At 39.5% G+C, this 13,367-nt stretch overlaps 3 protein-coding genes across 4 annotated transcripts; all 3 read left to right on the top strand.

Moving 5' to 3' along the window:
• Positions 1-1,828: 1,828 nt before the first annotated feature.
• Positions 1,829-4,455, top strand: LOC126798203 (cytochrome c1-2, heme protein, mitochondrial). The gene is made up of 8 exons (XM_050525090.1): positions 1,829-1,967; positions 2,358-2,428; positions 2,669-2,883; positions 3,064-3,343; positions 3,428-3,499; positions 3,829-3,945; positions 4,028-4,093; positions 4,177-4,455. Exons 2-8 carry the CDS (start codon positions 2,372-2,374, stop codon positions 4,291-4,293), a joined length of 924 nt encoding a protein of 307 aa, XP_050381047.1. The 5' UTR covers positions 1,829-1,967; positions 2,358-2,371; the 3' UTR covers positions 4,294-4,455.
• Positions 4,456-5,608: 1,153 nt separating this feature from the next.
• LOC126799943 (uncharacterized) lies at positions 5,609-10,781 on the top strand. Of its 2 annotated transcripts, XR_007672669.1 has the most exons (3): positions 5,610-7,280; positions 7,869-7,990; positions 10,654-10,670. XR_007672669.1 is itself a non-coding variant. In XM_050527206.1 (2 exons), exon 1 carries the CDS (start codon positions 6,333-6,335, stop codon positions 7,242-7,244), a length of 912 nt encoding a protein of 303 aa, XP_050383163.1. In that variant the 5' UTR covers positions 5,609-6,332; the 3' UTR covers positions 7,245-7,280; positions 10,654-10,781. The 2 variants fall into 2 exon arrangements, 1 of the variants encoding a protein (XP_050383163.1); XM_050527206.1 differs by lacking the exon at positions 7,869-7,990 and having other exon boundaries at positions 5,609-7,280; positions 10,654-10,781.
• LOC126797987 (uncharacterized) lies at positions 9,069-13,091 on the top strand. Its single transcript, XM_050524790.1, has 2 exons — positions 9,069-10,196; positions 12,460-13,091. Exon 1 carries the CDS (start codon positions 9,249-9,251, stop codon positions 10,161-10,163), a length of 915 nt encoding a protein of 304 aa, XP_050380747.1. The 5' UTR covers positions 9,069-9,248; the 3' UTR covers positions 10,164-10,196; positions 12,460-13,091.
• The last annotated feature ends 276 nt before the right edge of the window (positions 13,092-13,367 follow it).

Below are 13,367 nucleotides of genomic sequence, written 5' to 3'. Positions count from 1 at the left end.
CTCTCTTCTTTTGCTTCAGGATTGTGCAAATGTGGAACGAATATGTACCAATTTGTCCGGATTAAAGCCATACAAGCTTGGACTCTTTGACCAAAGTAGATTTATGTTTAGATTTTTGGTCCAAAGATAGAGAGAATCAAGATCATTGGGATGGTGGTGGTGTTGCACGAAAATGAAATATAAACACATATATTGTAACAAGTAAAAAACGAGTTTTACCAAAGATCAGTGATCGCATCAACCATTCAAGTGAAGTGAAAAGGACCTCATCTCAAATTCTCAAAACTAAATTACAAAATACTATCTAAGGACAGTTTTCATTACTCACTCCTTTTTAATGACACTCTAATATTTTTACTCAAATAATGTCAAATTTTTGCCTAATCATATTTTCGTTAACATGAAATAGCCTTTTAACAAATCAATCTCTCTCTCTCTCTCTCTCTCTCTCTCTCTCTCTCTCTCTCATATTTGATCGGATATTAATCGCGTAGCAGTCGGCCGACAGTCGCGCGCCTCCATCCTCACCAAGGCCTCCGTTGAAGCGCGCCCGCCTCTACGGCTCTACCACGATTGAGATCTCCCTCCGATCATTCTTATCATCATAGGCTTGGTCTCAACAACCCAAGCAACAACCACATACTCTTACCAGCAACCAACCGCTATAGATGACTGACCTAATTGAGTTGACTGTCTCGTAGTCCTCAATGGCAATATCCAAAACATGGTGGTGATTCAAAACAGCTCCGCCAAATTCCCAGATTTTGAGGTTATGAGAATGGCGGTTATGGAGGTTCTTCAACCACCTCCGACGGTGATGGCCTCAAATTTGACTCCATCATATTCGACTTATATGTTTTATGTTAGTATGTTTTTCAAATAGTGACAATATCTATTTAGGATGTAATAGTATGTTTCCAATTCATTGGCAGTATCTTTTAAACTTTGAGATAATATCTTTTCGGCGCATCGTTCATTGTAGTATATGTTTTGTTGCTTGTGACAATTTTTTTATTTGTTGTTGGTGATAGCTTTGTTTGTTGTTAGTAGTAGCTTTTGATGATGATTATGGTAGCTATAGCTTTACACGGTGGTAGCTTTGCTTGTTGTTGATACTAGCTTTAGGTGAAAGTGGTAGTATATTTTTCTTTGCACGGTAGTAATTTTGATTTGCTTGGACAACTTGGTAGTAACTTTATTTCCCATTGATAGTAGCTTTGATAGATGTTCATAATAGTTTTTATTTGGCTCGGTAGTAGCTTTTGTGTGACTTAGTAGTAGTTTTTGAGATCTCGTTGGAAGTTGCCGGAAATCTCATCGTATTAGCTTCTATTGTCGTCGATAGTACCTTTTGGTGTTTGTGATAGTGTCTTTTATGACATCACCGGAGTTTGAAGGATACCTCGCCAGGACCGGCTAGAAGTTGTATGAACCTCGTCAGAATTGGCCGGAAGTCGTCGAAGATCTCACCGGAGACGGACCAGCTAGAGACCTCACATAAGAGCAGTTGGAGACTTCGCCGGAGATGAGAAGAGCAGTTTGAAATCTAATAGCAGTCTGTAATTTTGTTCAACTTTATATTTAAATTGAGTCTTATATATGTAAAAATGTTTTTTTTTTGGAAATGATATATGTAAAAATGTTTGGGTGTCTTTATCTCAAAACATATGTCATGAATTGGTCTTATCTGTAATTGGCACAAACTAAAAAGCGTGGCCTTAGTAACCTCACACTAATTAAACACGATTGTGTTTAACCCGAAAGCCTAGCCCAAATGAAGCGGCCGACTTATCAGCCCAAAACCTGTACGAAAAGATTTAAGGCGTAGCTCCTCATTTAGTCTATCGCATACAACGCAACTGCTCTGGTCCTCTCACAGACCACCTCCTCCTCCGTCTTCATTTGGATCTCCGAGCTCCGGCAGCTCCTCTGACTCTCCGATACCAGAGCCTCGCCGCTGTCCGACTGTGAGTCCTTTCTCCCTCTCTCTCTCTCCCTCTCTCTCATATTATCATCCCTCACAGATCTGAGGCTCTGCTTTCGACTTAGGGTTTCGTATCTCTATCTAATGTTTGCTCCACCAATAAATTGCGTTAGTTTGAATCTCTCGATAACACAGAGCTTACAGTTTAATTGAAATAAGTGATTTTAATGATGTGTATTGGCTTTCAGTATTGTAATCGATCACAGTGATGCTTTTCGATATGTGTGTTTATATCTGTGCAAGTGTGAATTAGAATTAGTATTAGGAGCTCAAAGAATGTAAATTTTCGGGATTTTCAGTGAAATGATGGAAGAAATTTGTTGATTTTGAGGCGTGGTAGTTAAATTTTGATTACTGAAATATGAATTGTCAGGATTCTTGACCGAAATGGCTGGAGGAGCGATCCACCAGTTATTGAGAAGGAAACTTCATCTTCAATCTACGGTAAGAAATTGATAATCCTATATCGCGTTGAGTACTTGTTTGATTCTGGGAGGAAGTGTGATATTTTGATTTATTATTGAGAACAGGAACTACTGAACTGGCACCGGTTCTATATTATAAGAAAATTAGAAGTTTGATATCACACTAGCATCCGTCCTTTTACGTATTTAGTTTGTGGTACTGTATTAGTTTGTGTGCTATGCTGTATATTAACGAGGGCTGTTGCTTATCGAATTGCAGGCCCCGTCCTTTTTGTCATCCCTAGTATCTAAGAAAGATGATGCTGGGTCTGCTGGGACAAGGTCCCTCAGAGCACTTGCACTGCTTGGAGCAGGTGTTTCGGGACTATTGGGATTTGCAACTGTTGCATCTGCTGATGAGGCCGAGCATGGATTGGAGTGCCCAAACTACCCATGGCCTCATGAAGGAATCCTTAGCTCATACGATCATGCTTCGTGAGTTCAAACTGAACCTTCTCATTTGTTAAGAGTTATCTCCACATAAAAAAGGGAACTTTTTACCTTTTGCAATTTGTTTGTTCCAATGGTTTGGGTCACACCTTCAGTCTCCAAATTTTACATTATTAGACTGAAATGGTATATCTTGATAAAACTGGCCCTATTTAACTTGAGCAGGATTCGCCGTGGTCATCAGGTCTACACACAAGTCTGTGCATCCTGCCATTCCATGTCTTTGATATCTTACCGTGACTTGGTTGGTGTTGCATATACCGAAGAGGAGACGAAGGCTATGGCTGCTGAGATTGAAGTAACTGATGGCCCTAATGATGAGGGTGAGATGTTCACTCGCCCTGGTAAACTCAGTGACCGATTCCCTCAGCCATATGCAAATGAGCAGGCAGCTAGGTTTGCCAATGGCGGGGCATATCCTCCAGATCTCAGTCTTATCACAAAGGTACTTCCAGTCTTCATCTAAGGAATTTTTGATGATTTAGTTTTTTGGTGTACTGCTGGCATTATCTATCCCATGTTTTTTCAGGCTCGTCACAATGGTCAGAACTACGTATTTGCCCTTCTCACAGGTTACCGTGATCCTCCAGCTGGTGTTCAGGTATATATCATAATTTGCACTACATGATTTCACGCAAGGCACCCTTCTGTAAAAATATCTAGATATTTTTACAGAAATGTTGCATATTAAATGATGGTCAAACTCTGCAACAGCCTGTGATCTATTTTTTGCATTGGTGTGCTTTGCTAAGTGTGGGCTAATCCAACCTTTTTCATAGGGAAATAGAATCAATTTAATTACAGGACATGATTAAATGGAAATGCAAACGAACTTAGAATTGGCTCTCTTGTTCACGTTGCTTGTGTTTGCCCTCTGAATTTCTGTGATACAGTTTTTTTTATCTTAAAAGGAATTAACTGCTATTGTAGATCAGAGAGGGTCTGCACTACAATCCTTACTTTCCTGGAGGAGCAATTGCCATGCCTAAAATGCTTAATGATGGTGCCGTTGAGTATGAAGATGGTGTTCCTGCTACTGAGGCTCAGGTTTGTAGATCTCTCTGTATATACTATGTGCAAGTTTGTTATATCTAGAGGGTAGCTGAACCTACTTGTTAATATGTCTCAGATGGGAAAAGATATTGTGTCGTTCTTGTCGTGGGCTGCAGAACCAGAAATGGAAGAGAGAAAACTGGTACGTTTGCATTTAAGCCGCTTTTGTAAATTGAGATATGATCTCACTATGTAGATTCTGACATTAGGTGTCCTCAAATGCAGATGGGATTCAAATGGATTTTTGTTCTCTCACTGGCGCTACTTCAAGCTGCTTATTACCGACGATTGAAGTGGTCAGTTCTGAAGTCCCGCAAGCTGGTTCTGGATGTTGTGAACTAGCCGCCACCATGTGACCTTGGTTTCAATCCAATATTTTGCTTCTGAGAAGACAGTCTGGAAATAATTTTTTTTCTTACAATGTAATCAAAGTTTTGTTTCCATGTCAAATTGGCTCGAAACAGTAATTCGTAATGGAGTGACCATAGGAGTGTCATTTTAAGAGATGGAATAAGCTACTCCATACATACACCTGGAATATTTATTTTTTTCTTGGGCATGTGAGTTTTGGTTAAGTTTCAATTCAGTGCCAGATCCTCATGATTGGATTACTGTCCTTGTAACTCCAGTCGGTTGTTATGTAATGGCAGTTGAATAATAAGAGAACATAACACGAACCTTTTTGCAAGTTTCATTGAGGAAATCTACTTCAATGGAATTCAAGAAAAGGGATTACATGTGTTGTTCAGGTTTCTTTCGTCGGTTTTGGGAGTTTGAACGAACAAACAGAAGTACAGAACTGTATGCAGGACACCAAAGTCCCAGATTGAATTCAAGTTCAGTTGCTGTACTTATTCCAGTTTAACAATCATCTCCAACAACACCGAGCATGGCAAAGTTTCCGGTTACCTCACTCAGTGTCACACTATTTCAGATGAAAGGGTCCAATGGTGCAGACTGCAGAGTCCGGCGAATGCGCTCCATCTTCCCGGCCAGTATAGCAGAGATATGTGCTGCTAGCCTGCTACTATAATTCCAAGACTTATCTGGGGTTATCTATAAATGGTAGTATCAGCCTATAATAGACTAGTCGGCCTAACAAAAGCGTCACGAGTCTCACGACAACATAAACTTTGAACTTCCTGTTAGGCAACTAAATAACATGTTCCAATTGGTATTCATTGGAACATGTTGGGTAAGTTTAAAGTTTCTCACATTTCTTCATGTTACTAGTCAACCACTAGGGTACATCACAATCGATTTTTCTCTTTCTCGGTTTCTCCTCCAACAAAGCATAATCATATGTGAGGTTGGTTGTTAACTTGTTATAACTAATCCGTTATGCTTTCTTCGCCATATCTGTCATGTCAAAAAATTACAACACTTCAAAATTTACCGACTATTTTTTCTGACAACGCTCATGCCCATTAACTTAAATGAAAATTATGTGTCTTAAATTAATTATGATATAATTATAGTTATTTATATAAATTAATAATATATGGTAAAAATAAATTGATAATTAATTTAAATATATATAATACATAAAAAACACATGATTTTCATCTAAATAAGTGAATATGAGGGTGGTAAAAAAAATGAACAACAAATTTACTTCCCCACGTGTCTTAGAGTATCATCATCTGTTCGAAACATAACACTGAACTCGTTTCTCAACTCTCTTATTATGAAGCTCAACTCAAACGAAGCAGAAGCACAAATCGAACACGAACCGAGTTAGAGCTGGATCGACCTTATTATGAAGCCTAGAAGAAAAGGTCAACAAATAAAAAGTGAGAGCTGGGATGGCCAAACACGCGTTACCATTTGATTAAACGAAGGGAAAGTGCAGTGGTCCCCTCCACTCCCCTTAACGAACAATCAATCAATCCCCTCACGCGCCACCACTGTTGGGAACGAGATTTATTTCTTTTGGCTAATCTCGTCAAACCACGTGTGCTCTTTGTCGAACATTTCGGATTAAAAGAAACCAGTCTCCACTCTCCACTTCAGTTGGAATGAAAATGATATTCCGCCAAAACCAAGGCACACGTGTCCCTCCTTTTTCTCCCGAGTGGTTTACACCCACCCGCACCTCATTGGCCACGTGGGGCCCGCTGATCTCAGAACTCGATTACACCATTGGACGCCAGCTTTAGGTGGGACCCCCACGCAAACGTATCAGCCAATGGCCTTTGAGCGCTGTTGGAGAGGTGCCCTAGACACGTGGTGCTTCTCTGCTCCGTTGCTATGATTATCGCTTCAGCTAACCGGAGAGACTACAGAGAGAGAGAGAGAGAGAGGCAGAGAGAGACAGAAAGAGAGAGAAACACATAGCCGGAGATCGGCCAGATCGTCGGGAGAGGAGGCTGAAGAGAGTCATGGACGGCGGAGGTGGACGGTACGTGGCATACGGCGGTGGAGGTGGTCAGGAGAAAACGATAATCAACCGGATAATGCTCAGATTCCGTCCAATCGCTCCCAAACCGGTCCCCGGAGTTTCCTCTTCAGGTGGTACTGTCCCCGAGACTGATAACAGAAGCTTGTATAATACTCCGAGCAGGAGAGTTAAGAGGAGGAACATTCGTGCCAAGAAAAGACTGAAAAGTAATAGATCTTCAACAGCAGATGCAAAAACCGGTATGATAAACTCGACCGCCGTCACGCTTCAGCTTTTGCCCGGAGAAGCAAGCTCCAGAGACGGCGGAGAAGTATCAGGTATCAGATCTTGGTTAAGTCTTGACCAGAAGTTTGAGAGAACTCCAGATATTCAGGACCACCTAACTTCGTGGTTAAACACAAGACCGTTCAATGGCTGGACTGATATAACAAAACTGGAGGCTGGATCTGACCGAGGCAGGTTGGTAGAAGCTGCTCCGGTGCCGGTTGTGGAGTCGCGGGTGACGGTGGAAAGCGTGACAGACACGTGCATGGATGTACGAGGATTAGGTTATACGGACGTTGAGAAAGTGAGGAGTTTGGAGAAGGACACGTGTCCGGGGTTTGTATCAGACGGTTTTAACAGAGTTCAGTGGGTGAACGAGGCTTATAAGAAGATGGTTAGGCAAGGGCGAGACGAGCAGTCGCCGGAGGTTAGGGTTTGGCTGGTGGTGAAGGCGGAGTTGCCGGAAAATGAGAACCCGGCGTTCAGTTGCAGGGTGAAACTGCAGCACACTTGGCAGAACAAGAAGTGTTCGAAAATGGTGGTGCCCTGTGATGTATGGAGGATGGTGGAGGGTGGGAAGTTGGCTTGGAGGCTGGACATGAAGGCTGCGCTCAGTTTGGGTCTTTAAAATGGAAGACCGGCTGGTTCTTATTATTATTATCAGGTATAATACATATTAATCTTGTTCTAGCTAAATCTAAGCTTTTGATTAGAAGACAGAAGTCACAGCACCACAGAAGAATGGTCATTGTCAATCAAGCAATTTAAAGGTAGGGTGGTGTGTGTATATATATATACATATATATATACAAATATATATATATATATATGAACAGATATAAGTACAGATTGAACCAGAAGAGTTAGATATGTAACCAGTAAGCGAGCTGGTGCCCTATTGTCTTTTCTTCTGGGAGTAGGTAAAAGTATTTGCAACAATAGTAGTAAACCCAGAAGACATCGACAGCGTGATTGGTAGCTATCTTACATTAGATAAAGTGATAAACAGAAGGGAGGATAACGTACGAGACGCAAAACGCACAGATTGGTGCATATATTGATATATAGTATATATTTTACGTATAGACATACAGCGAGGAAAGTATATACGGGTATTATCCTCACATTTACACTTACACAGATATATATATATATATATATAAACTTTTGGAATAAATATAATTCATATATAAGCAATTTTTTTTAGGTTTTGTATTCATGCATAACTTGACCCTAGTAATTTTATTGTTAGAATAAAAAGTCTGGAAGGACGCTCCTTTGATTGAGATGTCGTTTTTAGTCAGCATTGGATAAATTTTAAGATAATGAAGAGCATCCCAAGTATACCCTCCTTCAGAAAGATAAAATTGAAAGGTAAGTATATTTTTTTTGTTGGAGTTGCTCATTAGGAATTGAAATATGTCTCAAAATGCACACAGGTTTTTTTTTTCAACTTTTTTAGTAGCTTAAAGTAGTATATAGAATGAAAAGAATACAAAATATGAGTGTGGGTAGGAGTATATAATTTAGAGTGTGGGTTTTACCTAACGAAGAGAGAGAGAGAGAGCATAAAAGTTAAACACTTTACAAATTTAGTTTTTATCGTTCAACTAATAAATTAGAGGGATATATAAATAATCTCCATAAAATGAAGGGATATGTCTCAAGCATAATGTTATACTGTTTTCTTTTCTATCTGATGAATGTTTATGGAATTTGAATTGAGTTTGGGACCATTCAATAATAAATCTACTACATTTTGTAGAGCTTTTTTTGGTAAAAATAGAATTACTTTTCTGTGGTAATTTGTTTATGGGTAAGCAGTCCGCAGTCGAATAGGAACTGTTTCGGTGACGCAGATGTCAACCACGTGTCGGCACTGTGGAAATAAGTGATTAAAGAAACATAAACTTTTTGAGTTTTGACATCGATTATGGAAAACGTTTCCCTTCCATTTATAGAAAAAATAAATTAGAAAATAAACTTTTGTTGGTCTTCTCGAATGGCGTCAAAAATCTTACCGTAAGATTCACAAGCCCAAAAGACCAACCACGCGTCCTAGTCTATAGTGACTAATCACAACGACCGCTAATTCTTCACCACTCGCACATCTCCCACGTGGTTTCCCTCATAATCGACCCCTCCGTAGGAGTGTGCCTCACGCTTCCCTGTTCGCGTGGAGCTTTTAACGTAGTCGCTGTTCCAGCAAGAATATTATTGATGAGCACTAATGAAAAACGACCACGTATTGGGCTTTCTCGAACTACCCAGGCGGCCAATATCACTAACACAGTAACACTAAGCCCAAGGCTACCCACGGGTAGCCTTTCTTTCAGCCAGTGCCTGACACCCCGTCTGCGTTCCGATTGGACGATAGGTGGGACCGTGCTCTCCAATTACAAACGGTGGTCCCCACCCGGTGAGAACTTGGCCAATAAGATTGAAGGGATGTAGCCGTAGCCAGGTGGGAGTTGTAAGTGTTTGTTTCAGTCTCTCTCTCACTGGTTCTCTCGCCATAATTGTAAATAGCCGATTGAAAATTCAAGTTAAAAGAGGAGAGAGAGAGAGAGAGAGAGAGAGAGAGAGAGAGAGAGACGGTGGTGGGGAAGGTGTAGCAGACTAGCAGTGGCCGATGGATGGCGGAGAAGGGTGGCCTATGGTAAGTTGCGCCGGTGGTGCGCAGGAAAAGTCTGTATTGACTCAGATAATGTTGAGATTCCGACCGATTGCGCCGAAGCCGGTCGCCAGCGGATCAGGTTCGGGTGAGCAACCGGCAGGTGAGAGTAAAGTGCGTGGTTTGAGGGGGATAAATAAGAGAAAGTACGTTAGGGTTCGCAAGGATAAGGAAAATGGAAAAGAAAGGGAGGAGCGTAAGCGCGTTGTGACTCTGCAGCTGTTGCCGGAGATCGAGAAGAGCAGCGATGGCGGCAACCACTTGACGGAACTCGGATCTAGTTGTCGTGAGATTGATTCTACTATTGAGGAAAATTATAGTCAGTGGTTGAGCCTTAGTAAGATCGGAAGAGAAAATAACATGGGGGCTGATGATTCGGCGGTGGATCAGACGGCGGTGGTGGAGCGGATGGGTAGAGTGGAGTCGTGGGTGACGGTCGAGTGTGTGACAGGGACATGCAGGAAGGTTCAACCTCCTCAAGGGTTTGGAATCATCAGTACAGACGAGGAGAGAATGAGGAGTCTAGAGGTTGATTCGTGTCCTGGGTTTATTTCCGACAGTTGGAACAAGGTTCGGTGGCTTAACGGACCATTCAGGAGGATGGTGGCGATGACGTGGCAGGTGCCGGAAGTAGCAGTGTGGTTAGCGATGAACGAGGAGCTGCCTGGTACACACTCGGCGTTTACATGCCAGGTGAAGCTGAGTTTCACTGCGGGTAACAACGAGAAGGAGAAGTACTGTTCCTACTCGCAAATGGTGCCTTGTGATTTGTGGAGAATGGACGGCGGAGGATTTGCATGGAGGCTGGACGTTAGAGCTGCTCTAACTCTGGCCGTTGATTCAACTCCACTATATATCAAAGAAGAACGTTAGGCGGACCGTGTTCTTAAAAGCCGAGCTGATCAGGTATTAAATGTTTAGATAGTGTTTGACCGGATTTTAGTTCAGATTATTGGCTTAAATTTTTAAATATTGATTAAGATGTTTAGTGAATCAGTTTTTAAAAAATGCCCGCTGATTCAATTTACAAGTGCAGATTTTCTGAATCACACGTCGGGATCAAACTGAGCCTTAATCTCAAATGCTTACGCCAACAAGAAACTTTAATACAAACTAAAAACACTATGAATTACCGACATTAGTTAAGCGCATATATATATATATGTATGTATAAATATACAATAAAGTCTAAGGTCGGTAGGATTATAATTCCATGTTAAAAATGCTCTAAGATCAGATCAATTGATTTTCTCTCGAATCTTAATTTAGCAATATATATATATATAGATGTTTGTTAATTCATATAGCTCCAAAGTTAAATCTAATGGACTAATACTCTGTTGTTCTGTGGTGTTGTTGACAGGTAAGGTAGAATGATAGATGAGCAAACTTGACTGGCATACTAGTTTAAGTCTTGTCATTAATTTGACGGATGTAAATTTGTTGCTTACTTCTACTGTGATCATCTCATGCCTACTTTATAAATTTTTCTCAATAAATTACTATTTTTCTCAATAAATTTATAACTATATTTCTTATAAAAAAAATTTGTAATTTATTTGTAAAATGGGCACGAAGTGCACATAGAAATGAATGACAAATTTCTCCATTATTATTTTTACTGTGGCCTTACCTGACCTCTTTTACTTGGGTCCATCACCGTCTGGGTCACTGGGTTTTTGTCTAAGGGCATGCATCAAGAACTGATATAAAGCCAGGTCGTGGGGAACCAAGGAAATTGAAGTCTCAAATTAAAAGATTAAACCCCAGCTGCTAGCTATATTCCAAATACATGGAATGAGTAATTACATGGATTTGGTTGGTAAATAATACTACTTTATGTGGGAATAACTAAAACTGGAAGGGCAGATAGCTAGGTACGTGGTCAAAGTGTCGAACTATCTTTAAAGTAAAACATGTGTTACCTTTAGGGTAAAACTTAAAACTTAAAACTTAATTGCATTACATACTTATGGGAGGCATGACAATTGATTAACTGTGTACAGATTACAGATTACTTAAGATGCAAAAACTTATATACATACCTGAGTTCTAAATATACTAACTAATTAGCGTGGATTATTCATATACCTGTGGTAAACTGATCACTAACTAATTAGTCATCCTAAATGGATTTGATCTTGAATACAATGATAAAATACAAGAAGATATAGTAAGATTATTTGCTAGCTATCTTTTTTCATCTTAGGATTTGATGAAAAAAATAAAATAAAACATAAGTACATAACCGATTATTAAGTACTGCCACAATTGACTACCAAGACGGGATTAAAGTTTAGTAATAATCTTAATTATATATATGTATATCGATCAGTATATCAGTATATATATACCTTTTAGCTTCTGTTCCAGTCTCCTGCAACCTGCATTATTCAACACTGTTGCTTCACTTATACAACATTACGTGCTTCTCTTTTCCTGCTACTTTCAGATTTATCGATATAGCTCCACAATGTCATGAAAATCTTCTAGCTCGTTTTAATTATATTTAAATATTCATGTCTACATGCATATATAATCTGGTGCTCAAGATTCCAGCTCAGCTGGAATAATGGAGTATATATGCAAACACGATGTCTCAATCAGTTAATCATATATTCAGATATGTAAATGATAATAAATAGTGTTGGTGGACATCGCCAATAAAATTCAGCTCAGCTGCCGTGGTTATCGTCTGATAAGATTAATATGAACTATAAAGTGTTCCAGGAATAGGTTAAACGGCGTTTGCAACTGGAGATACGATAGGAATGGATAAACAAATCGATCTCTAATAGCTAACCATCCGATTATTCGTTCTTTTCCTTTCAAACTTGTTTTAAATTTTATTTGATGTTTTGATTTGATTGGGGAGGAAAACCACTGGAGTAGCCCGACCAGCCGACCTTGGGTTCATAACTTCATATACATATTCTTCTCAGGGTTTTAATTATTGCGAATCAAGTGCATGAAACATTTTGATAAAAAAAAAAAGTGCATGAAACATGCATGTATCTGATAGTAATATTACTTAAACGTACAGATTTACCTTTTTTTTTTTCTAGAACAAGCATAATAATCATCCTTTGCAATGTAATAAACGATATTGATCTTTTGTTATTAATATTATTAACATTATTTATCAATAATCATCCCATATGTTTAACAGGTTAAGTTCATTTGGACGGAAGAGGCGGCTTGTGTGGATTTGAAGAAATGAAATAATTGAACTGGCGATGAGTACTGAACATGATTGATGGATTTAAGTGTGTATATGTCAATATTATGTATGCATTGACGGCAAGGATCGATAGATTGAAAAGTTTCTTAGGCAAGCAAGCGAAACTGATCTTCACGATAAATATTAAGCTATTAACTAGCTAGAAGGGGAGTGTTGAAGTAGTACCCAAGTTTCTGCTGGAAATCGAAAATCTGAACAGATTAGCATATATATTTGCTGCAAGGGCGAACTTGAACGTACATAGTCCAAGTAGACTAGGAGTCGATCGAGAGTGGTGCTACTTTGTGTTAAGCTTCATTCCACTGATTCCAGGCGAATTGATCCATCGACGCTGGGGGTTATTCCGGAAAATGAGGCATATATATAATCTGGAGATGGGGAACAATTTGAATACCAGGCGTTCATGTACGTACTCTTTCAACTCCGGTGTGTATGCAATCAAGTACGTTCTTCTTTTACTCATGCAGTATTCAACATCTTGATAATATATTCTATCATATGTCTCTCTAAGATGTAATTAATTAATTAGTAGCAGATTTCTGATGAAATTCTCCTTCTATATTCACCTGTTTAATTGGTTCGTGGTTGTTCCATATATAACTCAGCTCGCGTCATCGTCAGTCCACCCAATTCAATAACCTCAGCTGATCTTTTATTTTTACCAGTCGAGTAAATTCTTCAATAGAGCAGACACGATCGATTACCAGTTAGTCAATGACAATAATATAGTGGCAAAATACTAAAGTCCCAAAGTGAAACGAAAACTAAAATCCATTCAGGATTGGATTGATAAGGTTTCCTTGTTTTACCAGGAGTTATTTAATATAGACCCTTAA

The sequence above is a fragment of the Argentina anserina genome, chromosome 6, assembly GCF_933775445.1.
Source record: "Argentina anserina chromosome 6, drPotAnse1.1, whole genome shotgun sequence".
NCBI lineage: Eukaryota > Viridiplantae > Streptophyta > Magnoliopsida > Rosales > Rosaceae > Argentina > Argentina anserina.
The sequence above is the reverse complement of the archived record's forward strand: the minus strand, read 5'-3'. Positions and strand labels throughout refer to the sequence as shown.

What these genes read in the sequence shown, in the direction of transcription:
- LOC126799943 (XM_050527206.1), top strand. Translation starts at nt 6,333, where the DNA reads ATGGACGGCGGAGGTGGACGGTACGTGGCATACGGCGGTGGAGGTGGT.
- LOC126797987 (XM_050524790.1), top strand. Translation starts at nt 9,249, where the DNA reads ATGGATGGCGGAGAAGGGTGGCCTATGGTAAGTTGCGCCGGTGGTGCG.
- LOC126798203 (XM_050525090.1), top strand. Translation starts at nt 2,372, where the DNA reads ATGGCTGGAGGAGCGATCCACCAGTTATTGAGAAGGAAACTTCATCTT. An exon ending in ATCTCAGTCTTATCACAAAG is followed by an intron (nt 3,344 to 3,427) that starts GTACTTCCAGTC and finishes ATGTTTTTTCAG; the next exon opens with GCTCGTCACAATGGTCAGAA. An exon ending in AAATGGAAGAGAGAAAACTG is followed by an intron (nt 4,094 to 4,176) that starts GTACGTTTGCAT and finishes CCTCAAATGCAG; the next exon opens with ATGGGATTCAAATGGATTTT.